General features: G+C 61.7%; 5 protein-coding genes across 5 annotated transcripts; 2 read left to right on the top strand and 3 right to left on the bottom strand.

The window, feature by feature from the left end:
* The first annotated feature begins 5,692 nt into the window (after positions 1–5,692).
* Positions 5,693–6,650, top strand: LOC117654461 (MAGE-like protein 2). Its single transcript, XM_034401147.1, has 2 exons — positions 5,693–5,746; positions 5,852–6,650. Exons 1-2 carry the CDS (start codon positions 5,735–5,737, stop codon positions 6,497–6,499), a joined length of 660 nt encoding a protein of 219 aa, XP_034257038.1. The 5' UTR covers positions 5,693–5,734; the 3' UTR covers positions 6,500–6,650.
* A 91-nt stretch (positions 6,651–6,741) lies between these two features.
* On the bottom strand, positions 6,742–7,755 carry LOC117638934 (zinc finger protein 512B-like). Its single transcript, XM_034374203.1, has 2 exons — positions 7,716–7,755; positions 6,742–7,543 (listed from the first exon to the last, which is right to left on the bottom strand). Exons 1-2 carry the CDS (start codon positions 7,725–7,727, stop codon positions 6,998–7,000), a joined length of 558 nt encoding a protein of 185 aa, XP_034230094.1. The 5' UTR covers positions 7,728–7,755; the 3' UTR covers positions 6,742–6,997.
* A 1,944-nt stretch (positions 7,756–9,699) lies between these two features.
* Positions 9,700–10,776, bottom strand: LOC117643715 (proline-rich protein 1-like). Its single transcript, XM_034382776.1, has 2 exons — positions 10,699–10,776; positions 9,700–10,620 (listed from the first exon to the last, which is right to left on the bottom strand). Exons 1-2 carry the CDS (start codon positions 10,774–10,776, stop codon positions 9,700–9,702), a joined length of 999 nt encoding a protein of 332 aa, XP_034238667.1.
* A 3,278-nt stretch (positions 10,777–14,054) lies between these two features.
* LOC117652217 (skin secretory protein xP2-like) lies at positions 14,055–15,588 on the top strand. Its single transcript, XM_034397372.1, has 2 exons — positions 14,055–14,111; positions 14,201–15,588. The coding sequence occupies exons 1-2, from the start codon at positions 14,100–14,102 to the stop codon at positions 15,317–15,319; spliced, it is 1,131 nt and encodes a 376-aa protein (XP_034253263.1). The 5' UTR covers positions 14,055–14,099; the 3' UTR covers positions 15,320–15,588.
* Positions 15,589–16,699: 1,111 nt separating this feature from the next.
* LOC117643709 (mantle protein-like) lies at positions 16,700–17,575 on the bottom strand. Its single transcript, XM_034382766.1, has 2 exons — positions 17,518–17,575; positions 16,700–17,413 (listed from the first exon to the last, which is right to left on the bottom strand). The coding sequence occupies exons 1-2, from the start codon at positions 17,527–17,529 to the stop codon at positions 16,700–16,702; spliced, it is 726 nt and encodes a 241-aa protein (XP_034238657.1). The 5' UTR covers positions 17,530–17,575.
* Positions 17,576–26,260: the final 8,685 nt, after the last annotated feature.

The raw sequence follows: 26,260 nt of genomic DNA, 5'->3' as shown, positions 1-26,260 counted from the left end.
TGCCCTGGCTGCCCTGCGCTGAGGCTATCAACGACCGGCGATCGTTGCCGTGGAGACCGGCCAGGTGCGGATCCAGGGGGAGGCGACGGGGGCACTGTGCCCCGGGCCCGGCCCCTGCATCCTCCAGGAGTGAGGAGTCTGGAGAAGGCTCTCACCCGGAGGAGGCCCCCGGGGACATCAAGATGACGTCGGAGTGCTTTACGTCCCCGATGTCTGACGCCGGCGCACACACAGCATGCTTAATGCGTTCAATGAACGATGAAAAACACTACCCCGTTGCGCGGAGTGTTTTTTTTCTGGTTCCGTTCGGCGTAGGTTTGGGGAACGCATGCAGTTGGCGTGCAGAGCACTGCCCAAGGCACTGCCTCCGGAGGCCCAGTGGGGCCGTGCACGTGCATTGACGTCGTTAGCCGCGGTTTCGGTTTGGCCACCCCGATGCCCCGCTGCCCCGCTGCTCGCTAGGCGCGGCAAGCCACGCGAGCTGGACGAGGCTCAGGGGTCCGCCTGGAAGTCAGGCGTCCCATCCTGCACGCACGCCGAGCGCGCTGCCGCCGTGGGGGCCGGGCCGGGGGCGGCGGCGCGGCGGGGGCGGGCGGGGGCTGTGATGCAACCAAGCGTGGCGCGGCGTGGCGCGGCTGGTTAGACACGGGCGTCCCCCCGCCGCGTCCCTGTGAGGTCGACTGTGAAGGTGCGAACAAGGGCCGGTCTCCATCATCTCCATCACGGCCCTCGCCTCGCACTCCAGGAGCGCCAACATGACGGCGAAGACCAAGGCCCTCCAAACGGCCTGCTCTAACCAGAGGGCTCTCCGAAAAGTGTTTTCGCCACTCAATCCAAACGTGTTCCTAGACCAATGAATTGCTCTCCGATCGAGGAATCCATTGATGGGGTCGCACGTTCTGTTTGAGCCCCGTTTAGCGACTCTGGATCTCGAAACGCGTCCGGGATTTCGACCGCCTCTGCCGGTCCTCTGGCCCACTGTGCGACTGGTTGCCGTCGCAGTATCAGACCCCAGCACAGGCCGTGCCGACAGTGTAGTGTGCAAATCATCGCGAGGCGAACTACCGCCCGCCTGATCTGGTTGGGCCGGCCGTCGGCTGCCGTTGGCCGTTGGGGTGTCATCACACGGCGGGTTGCGGCCATCCCGCTGCCCATCCCACGCCACTGCCAGCAGCCCAGGAAGGCACCCCATTGCGCGCGCCGGCCAAAGTTGGAGGCAGGGCTTAGTGCCTCTGGGGTACGTGTTTAGCTGCCCTGCTGGCCCTGCGCCGCCCCGCCGCCAAGCTGGCGTACATTCGGCACGGAGGAGGGATAGCCGGCCGCGTGCATGGGAGGCGCATTCCCGTTGGACGTGCCAGAGACCACGAAGGACAGTCAATGAACTCCCCTCCTCCCTCCCCGAGCTCGGAGGGACCACGGCGTCTTGCCAGCCTGGCCGGCCTGGCCGGCGTGGTGTGGCGGGGAAGGGAATGTGGCTTTGGCTTTGATTCACTTTCGCGCCGCCTAGTCGAGTGGCGTGGCTTGCCGTGCCGCGCCGCGCCTGCCTGCAGCGGAGGTGTGTTCAGTGGCGCGTCCCCGGTCGCCGCGGTCGCCGCGCCGATTGGCTGCATGAGAGCGGCGGGGTCGCTCGGACCGCGGCGTGCTGGCTGCTCGCTCGGGCTGGCTGCTCGGGCTGGCGGCTCAAGCCTGCCGCCTGGCGGCCAGCCCGGCTGGCAGCTCCAGTCGCTAATAAGCGCGTCAGGGTCACTTTGGCCTTATTGAAGGGCCCCGGTGATCGACTCCACGGTAGAGTCGTTTCGTCGCTCTGTCTCTGTCGCACTCATGGGGCCCCCCGTAAGGGTGCGAGCGAGAGAGAGCGACAAAGCGAACTTCCGAATCACTCGGCGGGCCAAAGGCACGCCACGCCAGTCTTCAGCAGTCTTTAGCCGAACTGGCGAACAAGGAAAAGTGACCCTTTGAGAGCGGCAAGAAGTTTGTTCCTTTCTGAAAGCGATTTTTTTTCAGGTGACTTGATAAATGACCGGCTTTGCGCCTCGTCGGTGCGGCGGTTCATTTTCCGCGCGTTTCAGGTCACGGCGATACCTGAAGGCGAAATATGATTGTCTTCCATTAGAGGGCGGCGTGTGGGAGAAGGACACGTGGGTCAGCACACGAGGCGCCTTCCATGTTAGGAGCGCGGCCCGGGGTTCGCCTCCTCACAACGCTTTTTTTGCCAGTCCTGTCTTGGAGACGCACTTGGTCGCCTCGGCCGGGCGCGGCGCAACGCGGCCGGCTGACGAGGGAGACGAGGGGACGGTGTCACCATGTCACGGGGGCACGCACTGCTAAATGGACCGCCTGGCAGGGCTGGCAGGGCTGGGCCGGCCCCACGCGGCCCCACGTGGGGTCGCTCGGTAAAAGGGAAGGGGACGACACTCCACGCCGCTCGTTGCGTCACCGCGTCACTAGGATAGGATTATCACCCGGCCAGCCAGCTGCCGCCGTGCGCTTCCTGGTCAAGGGCCGACGCAGGCCGACGACGACCAGAATTATTATGTGTGGCTCGGCCGGGCTCGGCCGGCTCGGCGACGCGTATGGCCGGAGCGGCATAAAGTGCGCGCGGACGCAACGCGCCGCGTAGCTCAGCTTACCGCGCACCGACCATTACGATAACGAAGACCGCGGCACATGCATCTGTTCGGACGCCAGTGGGCCGCCAAGCCGCCAAAATGGCTTAGTGCCGTGTGTTTGCGCAGACAGCAGCCTGGGTCGTTTTTGTCGCTCTGTCTCTCTCGCACCCACGGGGGACGCCCCATGAGTGCGAGAGAGACAGAGCGACTGAGGCTGCAGTGCGCGCGCAAGCACTAGGCGCCCTGCTGCTTTGCTGTCTTCGCCGCTGCCACCGCGCTGCCACCGCGCGGCGCGCAGAGGCAGAAACCGGTTTTTCGGCGCCCGGCGGCCTACTTTTCATAACATTATGAGCTCGAAGCGCGCACAATATGCTGCGGGGCTGAAAGCGACGTCGGTCTCAGGCACTCGTTGTTGTTGTGAACGGGTGACTTAGCGAGCCGCCACGCCGGCGCGAGGCTTTCGCCAGGCGATCGTGAGAACAACACTGAGCCCGCCGCCGTGGCGGCGCGCAAGCACGCGCGCGGTGACGATTCGGTTCACCTCGCCGTCGTCACTGCTTCGGACCAGCGCTTTCGGCGCTCCTGCCTCTCTCGCATCCCTGTGGCACCCCACGTGGTGGTCCGGGAGGTACTGTTCCAAGGCATCCTGCCGGCGGAGAGCTGGCCGTCAGCTTGGACCGCTCGGCGGCCTGGAAGGCCTCGAAGGCTTGGAACGGCCGGTTCAAACTTTGCCGCCGCCGGCCAATCTCCTCCCACGCTTCGTCCGGCGACGTTGCCCGCCGTGAGGCTAGGGGGCTGGCGCGTGGAGGGGCGCAGCGGTGCAGCGGCGGGGCGGGGAGGGGGGCGGGGGTAGGCCGAGAGCGAGAGAGAGGGTGGCGCCGCTGCGCTGGCCCGCCGGGAAGGTATGCTTCCCCTTCGACGTCCCTGCCCACCCGGCCAGCCAGCTGGACTGACTGACTAGTCCTGCACAGCTTGTCGCTTCATCTCTCTCGCTCTCCTGGCGCGTCCCGCAGGGGTGCGAGAGAGACAGAGCGACGGCAGCGATGTGCGCAGAATTAGTCAGCCGTGGTTCATCCGGGGCACCCGGTGCCTCTCCAAGCTGCTTAGTTCGCTGAGGCTGACGCCAGGCGCAGATTTAAGGGGGCAAGGCGGGTGTCGCCCCTCTGGTACTTGATGCCGTCTGGAAGGCAAAAATCCTGGATGGGCGGCGCAAACCGAAAGCAGTGCTGCGTCTTCGTTACGCGGTGCAGGAGGCCGCCCTCCTTGTGCACGACGGCAGCCCCGGTGACACCGCCCCATCCCATTCATCCAGGGCTGGCGCGGAGCAGCGCGAAGCACTCCGTTTCAATTTGGCGCCAATTAATTCCCCTCCGGGTGGTTGCTTCCTTCTCGCGCTGCATAAAGCGCCAGCAAAATGGGCACTCGGCGTCCAAATTGAGATTAACAGTGTGGAATGGAACACCGGGCCGGTCGACTGACCCTCCCCGTCAACATCGCAGTCATCGGGTGGCATCGGTTGCAGAGTCCTGCAGGCTGCAGGCTTCCCGGCACCAGTATACGGTGTAGTTGCGCCGTGCTTCGCGCTCCGCGTCCTCGCGAAACAGTTTGCGTGTGTGTGTGTGTGTGTTGCCAACTGCATAAAACACAGCCCCACCCCCGTGGCGGGGCCTCTCGTCCCCCAGCCCAGTCGCCCCTCCCCCAGCCGAACTGCAGGCTGTCTCGGAGGTACCAAAGGTAGCTGTAGATCCCGCGGGAACACCTTCAGCACCAGGACGGTGGCCCGCCCCGCCCCGCCCCGCCCCACCGCCCACGGGCCGTAGCGTAAGCTCTGCGTGCAGGCTGATGCAGGCCTGCCAACGACTGGCAACCTTCTCCCGCATTGCATGTGTTGTGTGGGAACGCGCCCCGTGCGGGTGGCAGCCCTGCCCTCGCGCTCCCTCGCCTCGTGGGGGCCTGCAGGGCCTGCAGGGCTGCCGCCGCGCTCGCGAGGCAAGACAAGGAGGTGTCGGGGCGGGGCGGGGTGCTGCGATGTGGGGTGGGACGGATCACTGAGTGACGCGTTACTCGCAAGAAGGGTGATTTTGGTGTGGTGTTGCGTCACGTTTTTGTCATTTCTTTTTTCGGCCCGCAATTTGCATGGCCCCGCTGTGTTATACTCCGAGCCCTCCCCCGCAGTCACCGCGCCGCACCGCGCGCTCCACAGTTCGGACAGCGAACGGCAAAAACCAGGAAACGGAATGAAATGACCTCGCTGCCTCTGGCTGCCTCTGGCTGCAGGCGGAGGAGCAGAGCACGAGCAGAGCGACTCGCTGACGAGGCTGACGAGCAGTTAGGCCCCCAAAAGCCAAATGAGCACAATTGACAACAAAAGTCTGGTCGTTATTACAAGCCGCCCCTTAAAATGCCCTTTAAACCTTTCGGGCCACCAGAGCAACTCCGGCGCAAAGGGCCTCTTGCAGGGGGCCCTGAGAGAGGCCCTCCAGCTCCAGGGCCTCCAGGGACAAGCCCTCCAGGCGCCTCGTCCCTCGCAGCGCTGCCGGGCCGGCAGGCCGAGCAGGGCTTTCGTCGCTCTGCCTCTCTCGCACTCGAGGGGCGTCCCTCGGCTCCCTCGCAGTGCGAGAGAGGCAGAGTGACGGCGGCCTGCCTCTGGCTTTGACCCGCGACATGGCGTAACGCGGTCCCCTGACCTGGCCGCCCTGGCCGCCCTGGCCGCCGCACGTGTGCGCCGTGTCCCGGCAGTCCGGCGGTCTGGGGGAAAAAATAACAAGTCGTCTCTGGGTCGCCGATCGCGGCGCGGGGCGTGGTGCGGAGCGTGGTGCGGAGCGTGGCCGAGCTTCGCGGCATCGCGGCCGCCCTAGAGAAAGTCACCCGGGTGGGGACGTCCGATTTATAGTCAACTTGTGTGACTCTTCTTCAGCTTCCTGTCCCCCTCCTTCCGCCAGGACGGCGTCGCCGAATTCCGGGCGGGGCTGCTGGCGGGGCGCATCCTCGCCGCCCTGGAGGACCTGGCCAGGGTGGTGGTGAAGACGAATCCGCGTATAAAAGCGTTAGGCGGCAGGTTGGGGCATCGCAGTCGGCGACAACCGTCTTCCGACAAGACATCCGATCACTCCACGCCAGACGAGATGAAGATCGCGGTGAGTTTGGGGCGGCAGCAGCGCGCCACAATCACGCCTTTCCCCGGCGACTAGCGCCAAAAAAATGGCGGCTGTGTTCTTGACGAGGCTCTTGTTGTTCTGCAGGCCTTCCTTCTGCTGGGCGCCACCCTGGTGTCCGCCGGGGAGCTCCACGGGCACTACCACGGCCCACCAGCGGCGTCCTACGGCCCACCAGCCGACTCGTATGGCCCGCCCGCCTACAGCCAGCCGCTCCCAGCCGCGGCGCCGAGCTCCGCCGTGGCCGAGAGCGTGCAGTACAACCAGGGCGGCAGCTACGGCCCGCCCGCACCCGTGTACGGCGCCCCCGCCGCCGAGGCCAACTACCAGACCCACAGCCAGGTGCCCACCCGCACCATCACCCGCACCGTGACCGTGCCCATCCCACAGCCCTACCCCGTGCCTGTCGAGAAGCCCGTGCCCTACGAGGTGAAGGTGCCCGTGCAGGTGCCCGTCGACCGGCCTTACGAGGTGGCCGTCCCCAAGCCCTACCACGTGCACATCGACCGCCCCGTCCCCGTGACCGTCGAGAAGAGGGTGCCGTACCCCGTCAAGGTGCAGGTCAAGGTGCCCGTCCCCGTGCCCGTGCCTTACGACGTGCCCAAGCCCTACCCCGTCAAGGTCTGGGTGCCCAAGCCCTACCCCGTGCCCGTGCCCGTCAAGCAGTACATCCACAAGAAGTACATCCACAAGACCTACAAGGTCCAGAACGACCACGACGACTGGTCCTGGTAAACGTTGTCCAGGGAAGGCCCCCTTTCAACAGCTGCAGTGCAGGCCGCACTCAATCTTCATCTCTAGTCAGACTTTAGGTTACCAATGTCTTGTTGATTTAATGTTTACTTTTTGCAACCAATTTTTAATGAATAAATACCTATTGACTGTTTATTGGCCCACAATTGACTCTCCCCTTCAGCCTCAAAATGGTCCAATCAGGAATCGCCTCCACATATGCACCGATAATAAGGAACAAATCGTTTCTTAAAAAATAAATTTATTATGACGTATGAAGCATGACATGGTGGTGAGATGTGTTGATGCAGTGACTAGGATGAACGAAACCGAACACTCAACAACAATAACAATCTAGTATCGATAGCACTCAAAAAACAAAAACAAATGACAGTTACAAAAATTTGAGCATGGGGACTTGGACTCTCGATCGACCTGCGGTTCGAGTCCCCTCGACGGCGGAGAGTTTCTCCAAGCACATCGCCAGCCTCGTCGCCAGCCCTACCAGCCGCCGTGGCCCAGGCCGCCGCCCAGCTTCCAGCCGCTGGTTTTGCGGACGATGATCTTGACGGGCGGCGGCGCGGACTTCTCGATGTAGACGGGCTCCCGGATGATCTTCTCGACGGGGTAGGGCACGTGCTTGACGATGTGCTTGTAGACGGGCACCTTGACGGGCACCTGCACCTCGTAGGGGACGGGCACGTGCTTGACGACGGGCACCGGGTAGGGCCGGTCGACGGGCACCTCCCTGTCGACGGGCACGGCGTAGGGGACCTTCACGGCGTAGGGCACGGGCTTCTCCACGGGCACGGCGTACGGCTGGGGCACGCCGACGGCCACCTGCTTCTCGATGAGCACGGAGGAGCCCAGCTCGGTGGGCACGCCTGCGTAGGGCAGGCCGGCGTAGGCCGCCGGCACGCCCTGCACGCCGTAGCCGTAGAGGCCGTTGACACCCGCGAAGCCCGCGTCGTAGCCCAGGGCCTCGCCGTAGACGCCCCGCTTGTCCTTGGACGCGGCCGCCACCCCCACCAACAGCACGACCACCAACTGCAACAAGAGCACCAAGCTTGTCAACTCGCAGGCGAGGCCGCCGATGAGCGCCCAGGCAGGCCGTTGATGATGGTATCCATGGAGGCAGCACAGAGACACCACACTACACTCGCAAAAACAGCAGTTCGAACGCGCTGCTGAACTCGGCGCGGCACGCGACGGCACTCACCATCAGCTTCATGTCGGGGATGTGAGAAGCACTCGTTGCTTCAGCGGAACAAAATGTTCTGCCGGCCTGTGCGGACCCCCGCAGCTTTATACGGCTTGACCGGACCAGCCTGCGGGGTGGGTGCGAGTGCGAGTGCAGGACACAGGGCGGGGCGGGGCGGGGCGGGCAGGGGCCCAAAAGTGACAGTACGGGTGTGTTCATGCGCAGGGTGGGGCGATGCCGCAACGACAGCCCCCCTCCCCCTTCCTTCTTATTTCCCTTATTTTCCTCCGCCTCCCCGGCGGACCGGCCACTGCCGGCCACTGCCGGCCACCGGACCCTGATAGCAAGCCGAGAGCGGGCTGGGCAGGGCAGGGCAGGGCCGGGGGCCGTCACAAAATATCGCTAAACTGGAGCATCCGGTTGTGTGTGTGTGTGTGTGTGTGTATGTCGTAACGGCGGCGTTCCGAACACGGGGTGCATGCGATCAGTTGGCCCGCAGGGTATTGCGTTACGCGCCTTTGGAGAGCCCAGCCCTGCCTCGGCCGCCCCGCCCCGCCCCGCCCCTCGCAACTTGGATCTCATTCTTTCTCTCCCGCTAAAGATATTCGCAAGGTGTCCGTCCCACCCGGTCCGGCAGCACCCGCCCAGTGGACACACACAAACTCACGCACACAGAGAGCCGCCAATACACACATACACACTGACCGGGCGGCTGGACGTGGCTGGACACCGCGACCGGTTCCTGTTCCAAAAGGCATGCGCCACGGCAACCCGTTTCCCCACAATGCGCCTGCGCGCTGCGCCGGGGCACCCAAAGCACGCCGCAAAGGAAGCCGCCCTCTGTCCTGTCCCAGCACCACGGCCGCGACGGCCACGACGCCGGCCACCACATACTTCCGCCGCGGGGATAATTATTGGCAGGCGTGCTGTGCCGCTGGCCCAGCTCGCAGTGGACTATACTGATTCCGGGAGTCGTTTTCGTAGCCTGCAGTCGACTGCGAATAACGAGCCGCGTGAACAGGGCCGTAAAAGCGGCGGCGTGTGGCGCGGGCCTAACCTAACCTAACGCTGGCAGTCTGTAAGCCTGTGCGGGGGGGGGGGGGAGTGGAAAGAGTGGGGAATAAAACTCGCAAATGAGTGGTGACAAGTGCCTCACGAGCTCCGCGGGGGGAAATGTGGTAGGTCGCGATCTCTCGTCAACGTGCCCAACGCCGTCACCCACGCAGGCGGCAAGAGCGAGAGAGGAGCGGCGGGCAGCTGTCTCACTTGGACGTGGTAGTGGGGTGTCGGTGCCGGATTGCTGTAGGTCATGATTTCGGACGGAGACCCAGCCGCGGTGAATGACAGGGCGGTGAAACCACCAAGCACGCCGCCGACGTCGCGGTGCTGGAGTCTGGATTCGGCGGGGCGGAGTACACGTGTAGAGGATGGTAGAGAGTCCCGCAGCCTGGCTCGCCGTTGGACCGGCCGCGTTTCCTTCCTGACAAGTTTTTTTTTAAGTTTTTTTTTTATTTTGCCTCATCGCGACGCCGAGCCTTCTTTATGGACCCTGCCCGCCATAGGTGACTCACCGCGCCCGTCTTTCGAAAAGAGTATAGTTCGTTCTCGGGAGGCGGGCCTGCCCCATTGCCCTGTACTGGTGGTCACTTTGTCGTCCATGCGACACCGGATCGACGTCCGTCCGAGTTCGCCCGACCGGTCTGCCTCCACCCGCCTCACTGTCTGGTCCCCCTTTTGTCCAAGGAAGCGTTGTGGGTCGCACTTCTTTTTTTACAGTGGTGGGAAAAAGAGCTGTTGTTGTGCGTTTTCGCCTTTACTTTTAACGGGGTTATGTCTGTGGTCAGTAAAGTTACGTGAAATAAATTTTTTTTTTCAATTTTATTTCCGATCTTTACTCTAGAATGTTTGCGTGACGACTGAGATGACTAAAGTGAGCATGGAATACATGAGATATTTACAATGCACGATGAGCAATGAATTTGACTAGACGGCTGGTCCTTCCTCACCAGCTGGGCGGCGCGGGGGCGTAGTGGTGGTGGTGGTGGCCGTAGTGCTCGACGGGGGCCTTGACGTACACGGGCACGGCCTGGGGCTGCGCCACGGGCTGCGGCACCTCCACTCGCACCGGGTAGGGCTGCGGCACGTCGTAGTGCACCGGCACCTGCACGGGTACCTTGACCTGCACCTTGACGGGGTACGCCACCTTCTTCTCGACGGTCACGGGCACGGGGCGGTCGACGTACACGTTGTAGGGGCGAGGCACCTCGACGCGCACGGGCCTGTCGACGGGGACGTGCACGGGGACGGGCACCTGGACGGGCACGCGGGTCTCGTAGGGCACGGCGTACGGCTGGGGCACGGCGACGGTGCTCTGGTGGACGATGGTCGTGGTGGGCACGTTGCCCTGCTGGACGGTCTCCGTCACCTGAGGGGCGGCGACGGCGGCGGGGAACCCGGGGGCGGCGATGCTGGAGGCGGAGAAGGCTGGAGCGGCGTACGAGGGGGTGGCGACGGCGCCTGCTGAAAACACTGGGGCACTGTAGGAAGGCGCGCTGAACGCTGAAGCACTGTAAGAAGGTGCGCTAAAGGCTGGGGCACTGTAGGATGGCGCGCTGAACGCTGGGGCACTGTAGGATGGCGCGCTGAACGCTGGCGCACTGTAGGATGGCGCGCTGAAAGCCGGCGCGCTGTAGGCTGGGGCACTGTAGGCGGGGGCTGCCAGGCCGGAGCTGTAGCCGCCGAATGCCGGGGCGTGGTGGCCGTAGCCGTACGCCTCGCCGAACACCCCTCGCTTGCCCTTGGTCGCCTTCTGCTTGTCGCTCGACTCCACGCTCTTCTTGACGCCCTTCTTGTCGCTCTGCGTGTCGCTCTGCTTGTCAGAGTCGGACGCGGCCGCGGCGACCGCCACCAACAGAAGTAAACCCTGTAAAAGCAAAAATGTTTACTATCACAAATAAATGCCATTGCACTGGTCAAGCAACAAAGCTCGCTTGAAACTTACCAGGAGTCTCATGGCGGCTCTGGAGGCTCGTGGTTGCTCCTTGACGGTTGGCGACGATCTGGCGCTGTTGCAGCGCATCTTTGTATCTTTTATAGATGCATCTTTTCAGGAGGGGCGAAACTCTCACACAAAAAACGGACGACCAAATTGGTGCAGGCCTTGATACGACAGAGCCTCGGACGACACATTCTCGATGAATGGAGTCCGATGGAGTCCGAAGACGCCCGCCCGCGTTGCGGCATCTTTGTCGCAACACAGACCGCGGACCGCGGCGACCAGCGCGCCAAAAAAACATAAAAATCCCGATGATGAAGGACAAGCCATTCGGGGGTTGCTTAATTTTACCAATCAAAACGCATCCTTTTTTTTCTGTCCTGCCGCCCTTCTTCGAGGATCTCTCCGCTAAAACATGGAGACGCGGCGCCACAGGGCTTTGATGTCGGCACGTGGCGCGGGACCCGAGGGACATGCCTAAGCAGCCGACGCATGGATCTCAACTCACTTTGTGCAGAATGCACTCGAGCTCCTAGCTAACGCAATTCCGAAAACCTTTCTTTTTTCGCGTTGCAAGCGTCGGTCCGCTATAAACACGCGCTTGCGCAAGCGAAGCGCCTCCTTTTCTCGTTTCGGCTGCTGTGCCTGGGAGCGCCAGCGTGGCTAGCGGCGCTCGGCGACGCTCGGCGACGCTCGGCGGCGCTGGTGACAGTTTATGGCCATCCCGACGGCCAGGTCGATCTCCTAGGATAGCATCTCTGGCGTGCCAGCTGTCCCCAGCCACTCCCCCGGGAATCTGTCGAGGCCTGACGAGGCGCTGGGCCCTATGACGCCTCCAGGCCGAAATCGTACAAGCATCCTCGGCAGGGGGGGGGGGGGAATCAGTCTCCGAAGGGGAGGCAGGACTTCCCCCCACCCAGCACCCAGAGGCCAAAAAAGTTGAGCGAAAATCAGTTAAGCGGTAGGTGTCATGAAAGCCGCGATGCGTACGTTGTCCGTCATTCGTCGCAAGTTCTTTTCGAGCGAATTATTTTACGTTTATGGACATTAACGTAAAATAATTGCGAACAAAAATAACGTGGAAACCCCGAAGGTAGGCAACGCCCCACACCGCGTCAGACGCTGACTAGCACACCCCGTCAATGCAGGGCCTTTGAAAACGTCGCAAAGCGTCTCACTTTCCTGCACTCATCAGATAGAAGCGCTCGCCGCTGGAAATGTCTCGCATCGTTGCGTAAAGCTCGCGTCCCCGATTCGCTGGCGACCAAACCAGAGAGGAAAAAGAGGACCGCGAGCGCGGCCCTTGTAAGTTAGCTCAGACAACAGCGAAATGACAGCCGAGTTTCCGAAACATGACTCTCCGTCGATGCAGCCGAGATGCCGCCCCCGCCCGCGCAGTGGACACACTGTAAAAATTTTCGGAGCTTGGGACAGAAAGTGTGCGGAAAAAACGCGTACTTTCCTTACTGGTTCTCCGTAGTCTCTACAGGGGTCGCTCCTGTGCGAGAAAAGTGGACGGAATCTTCGTGGTTTGCAAGTGCGATTGACCTGGCATTGAACTTTTTCCTGAACTGTTTTCTACCGATGCAGAGAGAGGTGACTAGGGTGGATCAGAGCGCAGTGGCGGAGAGCCGGCCCGCCCAAAACCTGGCGCTGACTTGAGGAAGTTTGCGAAATATTCCCGTCTTTTCTATTTCCGCCAAAGGTCACGCATCTCGCTTCCCTTTTCGTCGAGTTGGCTGATGCCGAGAGTCGTTTTCGTCGCTCTGTCTCCCTCGCACTCACGGGCACCCCGAGCGAGAGAGACAGAGAGACGAGAACGACTCTCGGAGTCAGTCCGCAGACTCTGCCCGGTGTGCCCAGGGCGTGCCGCGCGCAGACTTTACCGGCTTCCCCGGAGTGGCAGCTGTCATTGGTTCCCTCCCGCCCCGGGCAATAATAGAGAAACACTTTACAAAACTGACTTAACTACAGCAGTGCAAGTCGCTCTCTTTCGAGCTGCCCGATTCAGATTCAACATTACGTTTATTGTTCTAAAGACAAGGTGACCGTGTTACACGGCGTGACTAAAGTTTCACTTCGCTCTTGTCCAGAATACAGGCATTATTGGCACAACGTCGGTATGGGGACTCGCTGAAGGTGAAGCTGCGAAGTTTAACGAAGCGCCGCATTTGGATACTACACTTGAGCGCGATTTCTCATAGCGCGCCGCCGCGTCGTCACCGTTGCTCCTCGGCCCCATTTCGCACGCATCTCCTTTTTTCCGTGAAACGGGCGGAATGAATGAGGACCGGATGAATGGGGCAGGCAGGCCGGCAGCCAGCAGGACGCCGTGTCCGAGGCGCAAACGGAGTGTCAACAAACGGCCTTTATGAGCGTCACCCGACCCGACCCGGCCGCCGGGCCGACCAGCCAAGCTGAGCCGCCGAGTCGCCGAGCCGAGCCCCGACCTAGACCAGGCCACACCCATGGCCCGGGCACGGTCTGTCTCTCTCGCACCCGCGCGGCACGCCCCACGAGTGCGAGAGAGAGGGGCGCGGCGCAGCGGGGCGCCCTCCAGCGGTCCGGCGCTGATGCTGCTGATCCTCCTCGCTTCGGTGTCCGGCACACTGTCCACGGCGACGCGGCGCGCCTTTACATAACAATGTGCCAGCCTGCTTTAACTTTCATCTTCCTAATGGGATTTAAGAAATGGCATAAAAAAAGAGTCGGCTGCAGGACCGTGTCGTCTAGCTGCTTCTGCCTTCGACCCATCCCCTCCCCCTCTCTGCCCCCGCCCCGCGGATGCGCGTGTGGCTCGGTGATGAGATACGGGTTCCCTGGCGTAAATCACCGCCGTGCTTTTGGTCTAATTTCGTCGCTTTTCTCGAAACTTCCGGAAAAAGTGACAATTGACTTTGCGTCGAGTCGAAACCGGTTTCGAACACGGGTTGGCGATATGCAGATGAGGATAATACCCATGCTTCTGATTAAAATGCACTGTTCTTCTCACCACATCTGCAAAAAATTAAACGTTCCCTCAAAGGGGCCCAATCGACGTGGATAGTGACCAAGGCAACGACACTTGATTTCGGCGAAGAGGCTCGGCGTCTCCGCACCTTCGGGTCCACCGTCTGGCCGAGTCTGGTCGCGTCTCATCGCTGCGGAAGTAGGCGCTAGGCAAGCTGCAGCTCGGCTCGGCCGACCCAAACAGGTGACCGGGTGGGGTCGAGCCCCGCAGCCCAGCTGCCCCGCCCTGGGCCGCCCTGGGCCGGAACTGAGCCCCCTGACCCCCACCCTGCCCCGGGCCGGAGATGTCACCGTCGGACGACACGACGGTATAAAACCGTGGCGAGGCCAAGATTCGGCATCAGTCGGCTCAAACCCGTCGATCGTCCAGGTCTCAGCCGCCACACACACGAGGCACCATGAAGGTCTTGGTAAGTGCAAAGCTAGTACAGGTTGGACAACAACCGCGCCAGCTCATTTCGCAATGGACTGACATCTGTCTCACTCTCTCGTCCCGCAGGCACTTGTCCTTTTTGGGGTTGCCCTAGCTCTGGCGGCAGAGCGTCCACGCAACTACAATCGCTACAAGCGAGGGAACCTTCTGGGCCACCACCACGGCCCGTCCTACGACACCCTGAGCTACAGCGGGCCCAGCCACGGCCCCGGCATCAGCATCGCGGACTCGCACGGACCAGCGCTGTCCCTGCCCGCCCCCAGCTTTGACCACTCCAGCTTCTCCGCGCCCCTGCCCGCCGTCGACCACTCTCACAGCTACGCTGCCCCCAGCTACGCTCCCAGCTACGCTCCCAGCTACGCTCCCAGCTACGCTCCCAGCTACGCTCCGAGCTACGCACCCAGCTACTCCGCCCCCGCCCCCAGCTTCCCCTCTGCGCACGACCACTCCCACAGCTTCTCCTCCGGGCACGACCACTCCCACAGCTTCTCCAGCGGCCCGAGCTTCTCCAGCGGTCCTAGCTTCTCCAGCGGCCCAAGCTTCTCCAGCGGACCTAGCTACTCCAGCGGCCCTAGCTTCTCCAGCGGTCCCAGCTTCTCCAGTGGCCCTAGCTACTCCAGCGGACCAAGCTTCTCCAGTGGCCCCAGCTTCTCCAGCGGACCCAGCTTCTCCGGTGGCTTCACCCCCAGCTTAGCCGCCCCCGCCCCCATCGCGGCCCCCCTGGAGGCCGCCCCCATCCCCGCCCCCGTCCCCGCGCCGGTCCCCGGGCCCGCCATCCCTGCCGGCACCGTCATCTCCAAGAGCGAGGCCGTGGTCAACGCCGTCACCATCCACAAGGACGTCAAGATCGGCGTGGCCCAGCCCGTGCCTGTGCCCGTGGAGAAGAAGGTGCCCTACCCCGTGAAGGTGCCCTACAAGGTGCCCGTCGACCGCCCTTACCCCGTGCACGTCGACAAGCCCTACCCCGTGCACGTCCACCGCGACGTGCCGGTGCCCGTCTACAAGGAGGTGCCGTACCCCGTCCATGTCGAGGAGAAGATCCCAGTGCAGGTCCCCGTCCCCGTCCCCCACTACAAGCCAGTGCCCGTCCCCCACTACGTCCCCAAGCCCGTGCCCGTGCCCCAGCCCTACCCCGTCACCATCCTCGTCAAGGAGCACATCCACAAGAAGGGTGGTTGGTGGTGATTTAGGGTGGCGGAGCTAGAAATTTAATTTCTCCTAGTTTTCATCTTTCAAGTTCATTCACTCATTCATCCATTTCATGAAACCTGTGATTGCGTTGTTCATCTATTCAGTCTAGTCAGCTGTTGAGTCCGTGTTATCTAGTCGTTGCTGTTGTTGAGTTTGCCCATTAGGTTCCCAAGTGCCATCCAGTAACAAGCTGGATTTAATTAAATACTTGTTGTCATGAAACTGTTACAAACAAAGTTGTTAAATAAATAATTAAGAAAATATATCGATGTTGTTAATTTTTTTCGAAACGCCAAAAGTACATTATACTTTGATTTAAAGTTATGCAACATCGGGTCTCTGAGTATTGCTGTGGCACTAGATCTCCGTCTCACATTGGTGCTCTGTGGCCGCATGGTTGCCTACCCTGCTTTCTTAAGGCGCCTACCGCCAAGCCCTTAATGGTAATGGCAATGCAGGGTAGGACATCCCGCTACACACTGCTGCGTCGTAGTCACGTGGTTGCCTACCCTGCCCGCCCAGCGCCAAGCCCTTAATGGTAATGGCAATGCAGGGTAGGCCATCCCGCTACACACTGCTGCGTCGTAGTCACGTGGTTGCCTACCCCGTGCTCGTAAGGCGCCCGGCGTCGGCAAAGTAGGCCATCCCGAAAAAAGGTTGTCCACGAGGGATCCCTCCGCTCCCCCTTCCCCCAACCTTGCTATATCATTTGTACTTTCCTGTACAACGTCTCCCACATCGTTAAATCTTTTCCACACAAGTGAATGTAAACTAGTGCCAACATCACTGACATTCCACTACAGGGCCTACATAATTCGAGTCCTCAACATTTAATTTTCCCACCAGGTCCTCTCGGTGCGCTTTAACCGTACCGCACCCCAAGCCGTTTGCTCCGTTCACAGAAAATGCCAACAAAGGGTCGTCTTTTAAACGCAGCTTCTCGCATTTATCGGCCTGAGTGATTACTTTGCTCGGAGGCAGGCCCATCTCGTTCTTGCCTACAAGGGCCACATGCATCAATCAATTTAAAGGGAAGTGCCAAAGACCCGTGACAGGATAACACGAGTTCGCGGCAGGCCCAATAATGAAAATAGGTCTCGACTTTGAAGCGCACACAGTTGTTCTGGAACGACGCCGACCGACTTGACAACGGCCACACACTCGTTTTTTACTGTGTTATGGAAACATGGTGGTTATGGTTCCAAGGCAGGAGGAATCTCGAAAGATTTACAAACATTTTCAATAACTTTGTTTTTAATATTCAACAATAACAAACATTTTATAAAACTTAACAATAAATGGCACTTTGGGGGGTAGCGCGGACTAGAGTTTTTTTTTTTTTTTTTTTTTGCGTCGGGTTGACAGCGGCCTCCTTTACCACAGCCATCCGGCCTTCTTGTGGATGTGCTCCTTGACGATGACGGTGACGGGGTAGGGCGCGGGCACGGGCACGGGCTTGTGCAGGTAGTGGGGCACGGGCACGGGCCGGTAGCGCGGCACGTAGTGGGGTACGGGGACGTGCACGTGCTCCACCACCTCCACGGGCACGGGCACCTCGCGGACCACGTGGTAAGGCACGGCGCGGTCCACGTGCACGGGGTAGGGCCTGGGCACGTACACGGGGAAGGGCCGCTCCACGGGCACGCTGTAGCCCACCTTGACGGGCACGGGCACGTCTCGGACCACGGGCACGGGCACGGGCTGGGCCACGGCCACCTTGACGGCCTTGTGGATGGTCACGCCCGTCAGCTGCGCCTCGCTCTTGGCCACGATGTGCGGGCTGGGAGGCTCCACGGGGTGCACGTCGGCGGGCGGGGCGATGGCCTCGACGTGGTGGTGGTGGTCCTCGTGGTGGTGGTAGTCGTCGTGGAGGTGCTCCTCATGGTGGAGGTGCTCCTCATGGTGGTGGTGGTCCTCATGGGGTAGGTGGTCCTCGTGGTGCTCCTCGTGGTGGTGGACGTCCTCTGGGGCCGTCCCGGCCGGCCCGGCTGGCCCGTAAGCCGGCTCGACGTAATCCCCCAGTCCGACGGCACCCCCGTCTTCTTGGATGTGAGCCGCAGCGAGGGCTACGCTCAGAAGGATAAGTGCCTGCAAAGTGGAACGACTCAGAAAACAAATTGCGGCCAAACACCGCGTCATTTCATATTTCAAACTAGTCCAATTTTTGCTTCTTTTTTATCCGTCCGACTCACCAAAACCTTCATGGTGCCTTGCTTGTGCGGCTGCTGGCTGATCAAAGACGGAAGAGGACTCCCTTGCGAATGACAACTTTCCTCAGTTTTGCATGCTATATATACCCGAACCACTTTCGGCGACGCGGATGGGGATGCCGAAGGTGGACGGACCCGAGTGGGAGCAGCGGATCCAGATCACACGCGGAAGACGCCATCGCCACTACTTTTTCCACCAGCAGAGACTTCGCATAACCACCGAAAACCCTGCAAAAAATTCACCTGCGTTGCCTCTCCCCGGCAGACACGAAATAAACGAAATTAAATTATGAAAGACCAAACAAAATTGAGATGGAAAGCTCGTGTTTTCAATCACAGCGCACAGTCGCGCAGCATAGCGTCGCACTCCACTCTGCCCCTACACTCTATTGTTGGGAAGCTGGCTTCCTGACGGCCCCCGGCACCCTCCCCCGACGAGCCGAGCCGAGCACCCAAGCAACCGAGCCCGGCCGAGGCCGGCCATTGTCGGAAAACCGATAAATTGTGACACCCCGGCGCCCCGGGCCCAGAGCACGGCCAGCCGCGCCACGAGTAGCACCCGCACGCGTTTGACCAACCTGACCAATAAAACCCATCAGTTCCAGTTGCCTTTCCCTCGATCCCTGACTCGCCCCCTCTAACCCTCACCCACCACCCAGAGACACAACACTGGTGGCAGCGGTGGGATTGAGGGAGGACGGGCCGAGCTCACGGTGAGAGGTTAGGCCCGGCCAACAGCACAGCGGTACGACAGCTTTCGAACGGGTCACGGGGTCACGTCCCCCCTGATCCCTTCGCCGGCCTAGTCCGCGCCTGCACCAGCACAGCGGAGCGACAGCAACCGAACGGCCTACGGGGTCACGTCCCCCCTGGGTCCTTCGCGAGCCTAGCCCACTGCACCGAGTCGCCCGGCGTAGCGTCAGGTAGTTCACGGCACGGTTCGTCCCTGTCCTGTTCTCCCTGCCGTTGCCCGGCGCGAACGAAGACCCCCCGTTGCTGACCCGGCGTGGTTCCGGACGGTTTCACGGCAACTCCTGCCCTGAGCCCCCGTCGCCACCCCGGCCAGGCTAACGTCAGCCATGCCGTCGCACCGACGCGCCCGGCGGTCACCGGCACGCACACCAGCTCGCCGTGCCGTTCGTCACCCGGCCCCTCGCGCTCCCGCACGACGCACTGCTGCGACCCGTTCGCGCCCGACGACCGAGGCCCTCACTGAAGTGCTGCACCCGGAGACCTCCCGTGGGCAGCCCCGGACGGCAACAGGCCGATTCGCCCGGACGTCGCATTCTCCGGTCCGTTTCCCCGAGGCCACGACGGCGTCCTCCTCGCGCCCAGCGGTGAGCGTGGCGGCCCTTGCGCCCCCACCCTTGCCCCTGGCCGCGCCCGAGGCCCCCGTGCTCGTGCAGTCTACGGGCAGCCAGACAGACGTCGCTGCCGTCGCGGCCCTCCCGCCCCACCGACCAGCGACGCCGGCTTTGAACCTGCCCACGATGCGCCAAGCCACCTTTCCAACCTACGACGGCAAGTCGGACTACTCCTTCTACCGGGCGCAGTTCGTGGCCCTGGCCTCCGGCCGCCCCATGTCCGAGTGGGCCGAGGCCCTGGTGGTGGCACTCCGCGAGCCGGCAAGCCACGTGCTGAGCACGCTGACGGCGACCCAGTTGACCAACTTCGCCGAGCTGGACAGCGCGCTGCAGACGAGGTTCGGCAGACCGCGGCCGCGAAACATCGCCGTCCAGAGCCTGAAGGCGGCCCGCCAGCAGCCGGAACAGAGCCTTCGAGAGTTCGGCGTCCACGTCGACCTGCTGTGCCGAGACGCGTACCGGGATGACCCCGTTGTCGGCCGCAACCCGAGTGTGATGGACAAGCTCGTCCTGGACAACTTCCTGGCTGGAGTTGCCGATGTTGCCACCCGACGACTCCTCCTGATGGCGCGCCCCACGGACTTGGCGTCAGCCCTGACCATCGCCAGCGAGCTGGAGGACGCCCCGCAATGCCAGCGCGTGCGTCAGGTAGCGGCCATTGCTGGACCAACCCCTGGCAACACTGCTGGTGCCACCGTTCCGGACCTCGTCGCTGTCCTCACCGAGCTGACTGCCGCCATCCGGACTTGCTGGAGATGTCAGTCCGACGATCACACGGAACGAGGCTGCGACCGGCAAGGAGCATGATCGAGGCCAAGGAGAGGTGTGTCCTCGAGGCAGCGCCGAACAGCCCCCGGTGCGTGTCGAGCTGCGGGTCCCTCCCAGTGGCGGGTGCGTCGCGCACTCTCTACTCGGAGCGGCATCCACCAGCTCGCCGCCACCCGCGTCCGCCCCTGGATGAGGATGGGCTGCTAGGAAAGCAGGTCCTCAGGGTTCGCAAGCTCTGACCGCGGGGTCCCCCCAAGAGCCGTGGGCGGCGTGGTAGCACTGACGAGTGCTCCGCCGGCGGAGGGCGTGGGGGCACAGTGCTGTACCAGGCACGGAGGAGCAGAGCGCTCTGCCTACGGAAGAGGGTACGGGAGCACACGGAAATGTGCCACGCCCGGTGACCTCGCCGTCGAGCCTGCAGGACGGGCACCAACTCGCAGCCGATGACACGTTTTGACCGAATGAGGTGATCGCCCTGAGAGACCTCGTCTCGACGGACACGCAGTGACGGGCGCAGGGCCCGCGCCTCGTCACTGTGGCCTCCGGCCGCTCCCCTGCCGCTTGCAGTGCGAGGGAGTAGTCGATGGCAGTGCGAAACGATCCTCTGAGGTTGAAATTTGTCTCGGCGACGACGCGAGTTCCTTGCGGACGGCCTGGCGGCTGAGAACGAGCCGAAGCAGATCAGAGCCCTGGACGGGGCCGCCGACGCAGACCCGGACCACCCGGACGCCGCGCCGCACATCGAGGGCCTGCCCTTGCAGAGGCAGCCGCGGACTTCTTCGCAACAGAGGGGGAAGTGTTGGGAAGCTGGCTTCCTGACGGCCCCCGGCACCCTCCCCCGACGAGCCGAGCCGAGCACCCAAGCAACCGAGCCCGGCCGAGGCCGGCCATTGTCGGAAAACCGATAAATTGTGACACCCCGGCGCCCCGGGCCCAGAGCACGGCCAGCCGCGCCACGAGTAGCACCCGCACGCGTTTGACCAACCTGACCAATAAAACCCATCAGTTCCAGTTGCCTTTCCCTCGATCCCTGACTCGCCCCCTCTAACCCTCACCCACCACCCAGAGACACAACACTATCAATCTGCGAGGTCTCTACAGTGTGGCGCCGGGACGCCAGACGAGTCCAGCCAAAATGGCAAAACTTTAGAAAATGCTCTCTAAAAGCTCGCGCATGCCGGGGACTCGAGTTTCAATCACAGCAGCAGCAGCCCCCCCCCCCTCGACACACACGCAGACGCACACAGACGCGTGCAGCCCGACGCTCACGCGACCAACGCGTCACCAACTTTTCCACATTATTAGTGCCCACAATGGCGGCCCTTGCGATACCTGAGAGCGAAACTGCTCGCACTGCTGGCTGCGCTGGCTGCGCTCGGCGTACAGTGGCGTTGCGCCAGTTGTTGGCGCCGAGGTGCCACACGTGTTGCCGCCTGCAGTGTAAAATCCACTTTCTGATTAATTTAAACGTGTACCTTTAAATGCTTTTGTTGTTGTTGTATTTTTAACTTTTTTCTACTGCTTGTTTGTCTCCCCGGTCGTTGGCAGTGTCCCCTGGGCCTGCGGGCTCGGTATTGCTCGGCATTGCCACACTGAACATAGCTGTATCCGAAAGCAGGCAACCCGCCGCGCGGCCCCCGGCGGCGGCAGCGACGCGGAGCAGCGCAAAAGCAGAGCAAAAGCAGCGCAAAAGCAGAGCAAAAGCAGTGCAAACGCAGAGCAAAAGCAGTGCAAACGCAGTGACGGAGATTAACGAGTCGTCCCGAGCGACGCACGCCAAGAGAAAGGTCCGCGACGCCGTCCTGCGCTCCACAAGGACGAAACAATGACAATCAACAAAAACAAGAGCGCCGAAAATCGGCGGTCGGCTGCACCGCCAGGTTGTTGTTGTTGTTGTTGTTTGACCCGGAGGAAGGAGTCTTGGGGGAGCCGTGCCCCGCGCGGCTGGCCCGCCGGCCACGACACTGTAACGCACACACTCTGGCCGTCCTTCGTGCAAACGTTCCCACAAACGCACCTCGCGGTACAGCTCGCCGAATGTGCCATTGTGCCATCGCCTGAAACGGCCGCAGAAGGACGCGGGCGGACGGACGGACGGACGGACGGACAGACAGACGCTCTCGGCCAGTGGGACACAGTGTCTCAGCGATCCGAGTCCAGCCAGGTCCTTGATATTCTTGCCCCATTGCTTCCTGTGCGAAGGCTGGCCAGGCCGCCTGCCCTGGAAATGGGGCAATTAGCAATAAATGCACCGCCGGAGGAATGGCAGTGACTGGCCGGCTGGCCGCGCCCCGCCGCGCCCCGCCAAGGCACTGCAGGAAAGCAGCGTTCCGATGACTTCATTTGCTTCAAATGTCCGCCCGAGGGGCGGGGAGGCCGTGTTTGACTGCGCTGCAAGCTGAACAGTGTGCTGTGCCCGCCTTGAGGGACAGCACTTGCTGAATCCCCACACTTCAGTCTCGGTAAGAATCCGAGATGTGCGGACAAGAAGAGGAATCTCGCCGACCGATTCCGAGAGGCGTTGCCGTCGCTCTGTCTTCCCCGCACGCACGGCGCGTTCCTAGAGGTGCGAGAGAGACAGAGCGACGAAGACGACGGCCGAGCGGAGCGCGTTCCCTTTCCAGGGCACTTGCTTGTCCAGCGCGACGGCTCGCTGGAGTGGCTGGAGTGGCTGCTGGAGCGGGGGGAGGGGGGCGTGACGTCACTGGCGCATGCGCGGTCACGCAATGCGCCTCTCCAGGGCCACGGCCTCCACGGCCTGGCCAGTCCCAAGGACGCGCCGCCTTTTCAAGGTCACCGCACCGCCGCGGCCCGCGAGTCTCTCGCGCCTTAAGTGCGCCGAGGCCCCCGCGCGGCCCTATCCTCTGGCTTTTCCTAATGCATCGGACGGACACTCGCGAGATTATTTTTAGATTAGTTCCACTGTTAGCTTTTCTTTTCTTCTCACGGCGCTGCGAGGATGCTGGGGTCACTGCGCCTATTCAGCGGGATGGACTCCGATGAACTCATCAACCTCACGTCATGTTAATCACGCTTCGGAGTGAGTTTTTTGGTTCCTCACCTGAATTACAACTTGGCCAAGTATTTTGAATCGGAGTGAACACGGCTTTGGTGACAGAGCTCGCTGCTCCAAACTTTTATTGGCCGGGGGTCTTGGCAGCAGTGACCTCGCTCAAGGCCCCGCCCCATCCATTCACCTCACGCAATTCGATCGGTGCTCGGCGCGGCGCTGCGTGCGGTTCGCAGTCCGGGATGCTCCTCGCTGTCGCGACTCCCTTCCCTACATGCCGATGCTGACCTACAGGCAGGCGTGGCGCGGCGTGGCGACGCAACGTCTTCGTGGCATTGGCCTACTGATCGCGTAAATTCGACCCTTTCACTGGCCGCCGCTGCTCTTCCCTGTCTTTCTGCGCGAGCAAGGCCGAGGCTAGGCCGGGCAACAGGGATCAGAGGACAGTGGACCAGCAGACCGACTCCGAGAGTCACTCTGTCTCCCTCGCACCCGTACTGGTGCGAGAGCGACGTGAACGACTCTCGGAAGCAGCCTGTGGGGCAGTAGTCGGGCACGGCTCTGGCCTGCTTCGGTGGCATCCTCCGTTCGAAGGGCGTTCTGGCGCCGTGCGCTTGGTTCTAGTCCCATTTCAGTTGTTGAAAACTTGTCCTGGGCTTGTCCGGTTCAACTTGTCCTGGAACAGCCAGAGGGAGGTATCCACGAACAACGTGAAGTGAATTTCAGGGGCACGATGCATGAATGCCCCCTCGTGTGGAGGGTCGCTGGCTCGGCCTCAGCCTCTAGGCAGGCGGTCGGCTCTCGACCTCTGCGCCGATGCTTCTCCCGCGATGCCTTGACCCCCCCCCCTTTCCCCCAACTCTAATTTACGAACGGCCCCTGCAGCGAATCGAGAAGAAGCGGCGCCACTGTGAGTCAGGCCGCGAGGGCACGCGTGCTGGGCGGGGCGGGTAATCCAGCCTAATTATTCTGTGAACGACTGCGATTCCGAGCAGTGCAGTCTCTCTCTGGCGCGTGGGGCGTACCGTAGGGGTGCGACAGAGGCAGAGCGACGAGGACAGGGATAATCATCCTGCCACGCCCGCTTAAATATCAATTAACGACCTGGTGCCGCAGCGAATCCGGCCGAATCTCAGCAGCGGCAATGGGAAATCGGAGCGCGAGCTTGACTCACTCACAACCCAAATTTTAAGTCCGCCAAAACAAGATGATTTATTTTTTTTTCACAGATTTGTCATCGTCGTGCATCACCACTGCGCCACCCTACGGCAATCCCTGGTCGGCAGTCCGTCAAGCAGCACGTGACCCGAGACGTCGTTGCGACACCCCCTGGTCAGCTTCATGCCAATCATGGGCCGAACGCCGCGCTCGCGGGCCGGCCAATCCCACCGGGCACAATCAGAGGTACTTTCTTCATAAGCCCATGCCTCGACAGAAATTCAAACAACGACTCAGGCACACTCCGAAAAAAATAAGCGCCCCCCAGTTTTAAGCACCTTGTTCGGGATTTTAGCAGAATCCGCGATCGTCAACATTGTTTGGCCGCAGGTAGCGGAGAGAAAAGGAGCTCTCAGGGCTTGCAGCATTTCGTCACAACTTGAACCCTGGCGCGCAGCGAGCGCACACACATACTCTGTCTCACACAGTCACATAAAGCTGATCGCGCAGGGCCTGAGTACACGTACACCAGTCTTTGTCTCCCGAACAAGATTTTGGCTGAGCAATGGCAAAACTTCGTTCGGTCGCGTGCGGTCTGTCTGTTTGTCTTTGTGTTTGTCAGCCTGTCCGCAGCGGAGCTCTGAGTCCTTCATCTTTATCTTGACCTTGGAATCGAGAATCGGACGTCGCAGAGAGACGTCCGCTTGTCGTTAGACAATAACGAAACTATTTCCGGTGCACGTGAGCGGAGCGGGCAGTCAGCGAGGGAACGAAAAAAAGGCGGTTCTGTCCCGACGGATGCGGTGCAGCAGTGGTGTAGTCGCTGAGCTCCAATTATCCGTCCCCTTCCCGAAGAAGTCCCCGTTCTTGCTCCTCCGCGTCCCGCCGCGTCCCCCGGACTCCGCTGTAAATCCTTCTCTGCGGGCATAAGCCGCGGGCAGACAGGCCGCCGCCCCCACTGCCCCCGCCGCCCCCGCGCAGACTGGCGGACTGGCGCAGCCTGAAGAAGGCCAAGTAGAGCCAAGTGCAAGCTCACGGTGCATGCAGCCCACAATGGAAAGCAGAGCGGGACCCATTTTAGTTAGCACCGACTCTTCTACCTTGGCTCTTAGCCATGAATAACACGCACGAACACCCTGACCCCCCCCTCTCTCTCTCTCACACACACTCACGCGCGAGCGCGCACACTCACAGAATGGCACTGACTCGTATGGCGGTTTACCTAAACAGCTGGCCGTTGTTCCAGTTCCCCAAAGCACCGCCGCTGCTGCTGCTGGGTCGCTCGCTGTGACTCTGTGACGGCGTTTCGTCACAGGAGCGAGAGACCACTGCACGATTTAGAGCCCAGAGGGCAGAGAGAAGGACTTGCTCTCTAGATTTACTGACCCCCAGAACAACAGAAGCAACAGCATCAACAACAACAGAAACAACCTTAAAAAAAAAACTTTGGTGATTGCCACCTGAGACTGGCGATGCACCGTAAATGAGGGTCATTGACTGACTCGTGACGTCACGCTCGGCCGTTCTCGGTCCCGAACACGGCCGCCAGGGTGCCAAGGAGCGGCAGGGCGGATGGACGGACGGACGGACGGACGGACGAACGTACGGGCGGGCCAAAGGATGTGGCTCCCGGCAGCGCCCGTCCGTCCGGTGAGACAGAACGCACACTGTCAAGGTCGACCCGCCCGCCCCACCCCGCCGCGGCACGCGGTGTCGCAAAGCAAGTGGCGCCCCAGACGTCCACGAGGATGATGGCGTTACTGATAACATTTCGGGCGCCCGTCACCCGTTTTTTTCTAATTTCCTCGAGAACCCTTCCATTTCCTGCTCCGGCCTAGCTGAAGGACCACGCCTTGGCTGGGCCCCCTCCTTACTCAAATCTTTCTCTCTCACACACGCATACAGGAGCGGGTACAAATGCATGGATCCTCCACAGGTGCCATGTAAAACTTGCCAAAGTGCGAATCAGTGTCGCCACGGCATTGTTGACAGGGCCACCTGTGCGTAGCTTCAAGTTAGCGGACTAATTTTCTGTCCTGTTTTTTGTGTGTGAAAAATGGCTCTGGCCCTGTGGGTGGGTGTGGGGCCCAGGCCCAGGGCAAGGCCCCGAAACAGGGAGACGTCCACGACGAACGGCCAGCAGGGCCAGCAGGGCCAGCAGGGCTGGAGGGGAGGTGCTGGGGTTCTGGCCTTCCCCTGCATCCTATCCCCGGCCGGCGGACCAACGCCATGGAGGCTGAGCCTATGGTGGTGCACCAGGAGACCTCTCTCTCTCTCTGTCTCTCTCCCCCCGTGGGCCCCGTGGTGGCCAGGCTCGGCCCCCACCGCGCCCCGCGCCCCCCCACGCCTAGGTGCACTCCCCTTGCACAACCGCCCCTATATATAAGTGGTGCTGCGGCATGGACGCCGTACTTCTATCATCGCA

The sequence above is a fragment of the Thrips palmi genome, unplaced genomic scaffold, assembly GCF_012932325.1.
Source record: "Thrips palmi isolate BJ-2018 unplaced genomic scaffold, TpBJ-2018v1 HiC_scaffold_1, whole genome shotgun sequence".
Lineage (NCBI taxonomy): Eukaryota > Metazoa > Arthropoda > Insecta > Thysanoptera > Thripidae > Thrips > Thrips palmi.
This window is presented reverse-complemented; position numbering and strand designations above follow the sequence as displayed.

What these genes read in the sequence shown, in the direction of transcription:
- LOC117643715 (XM_034382776.1), bottom strand. Translation starts at nt 10,776, where the DNA reads ATGCGCTGCAACAGCGCCAGATCGTCGCCAACCGTCAAGGAGCAACCA. An exon ending in GAGCCGCCATGAGACTCCTG is followed by an intron (nt 10,621 to 10,698) that starts GTAAGTTTCAAG and finishes TTGCTTTTACAG; the next exon opens with GGTTTACTTCTGTTGGTGGC.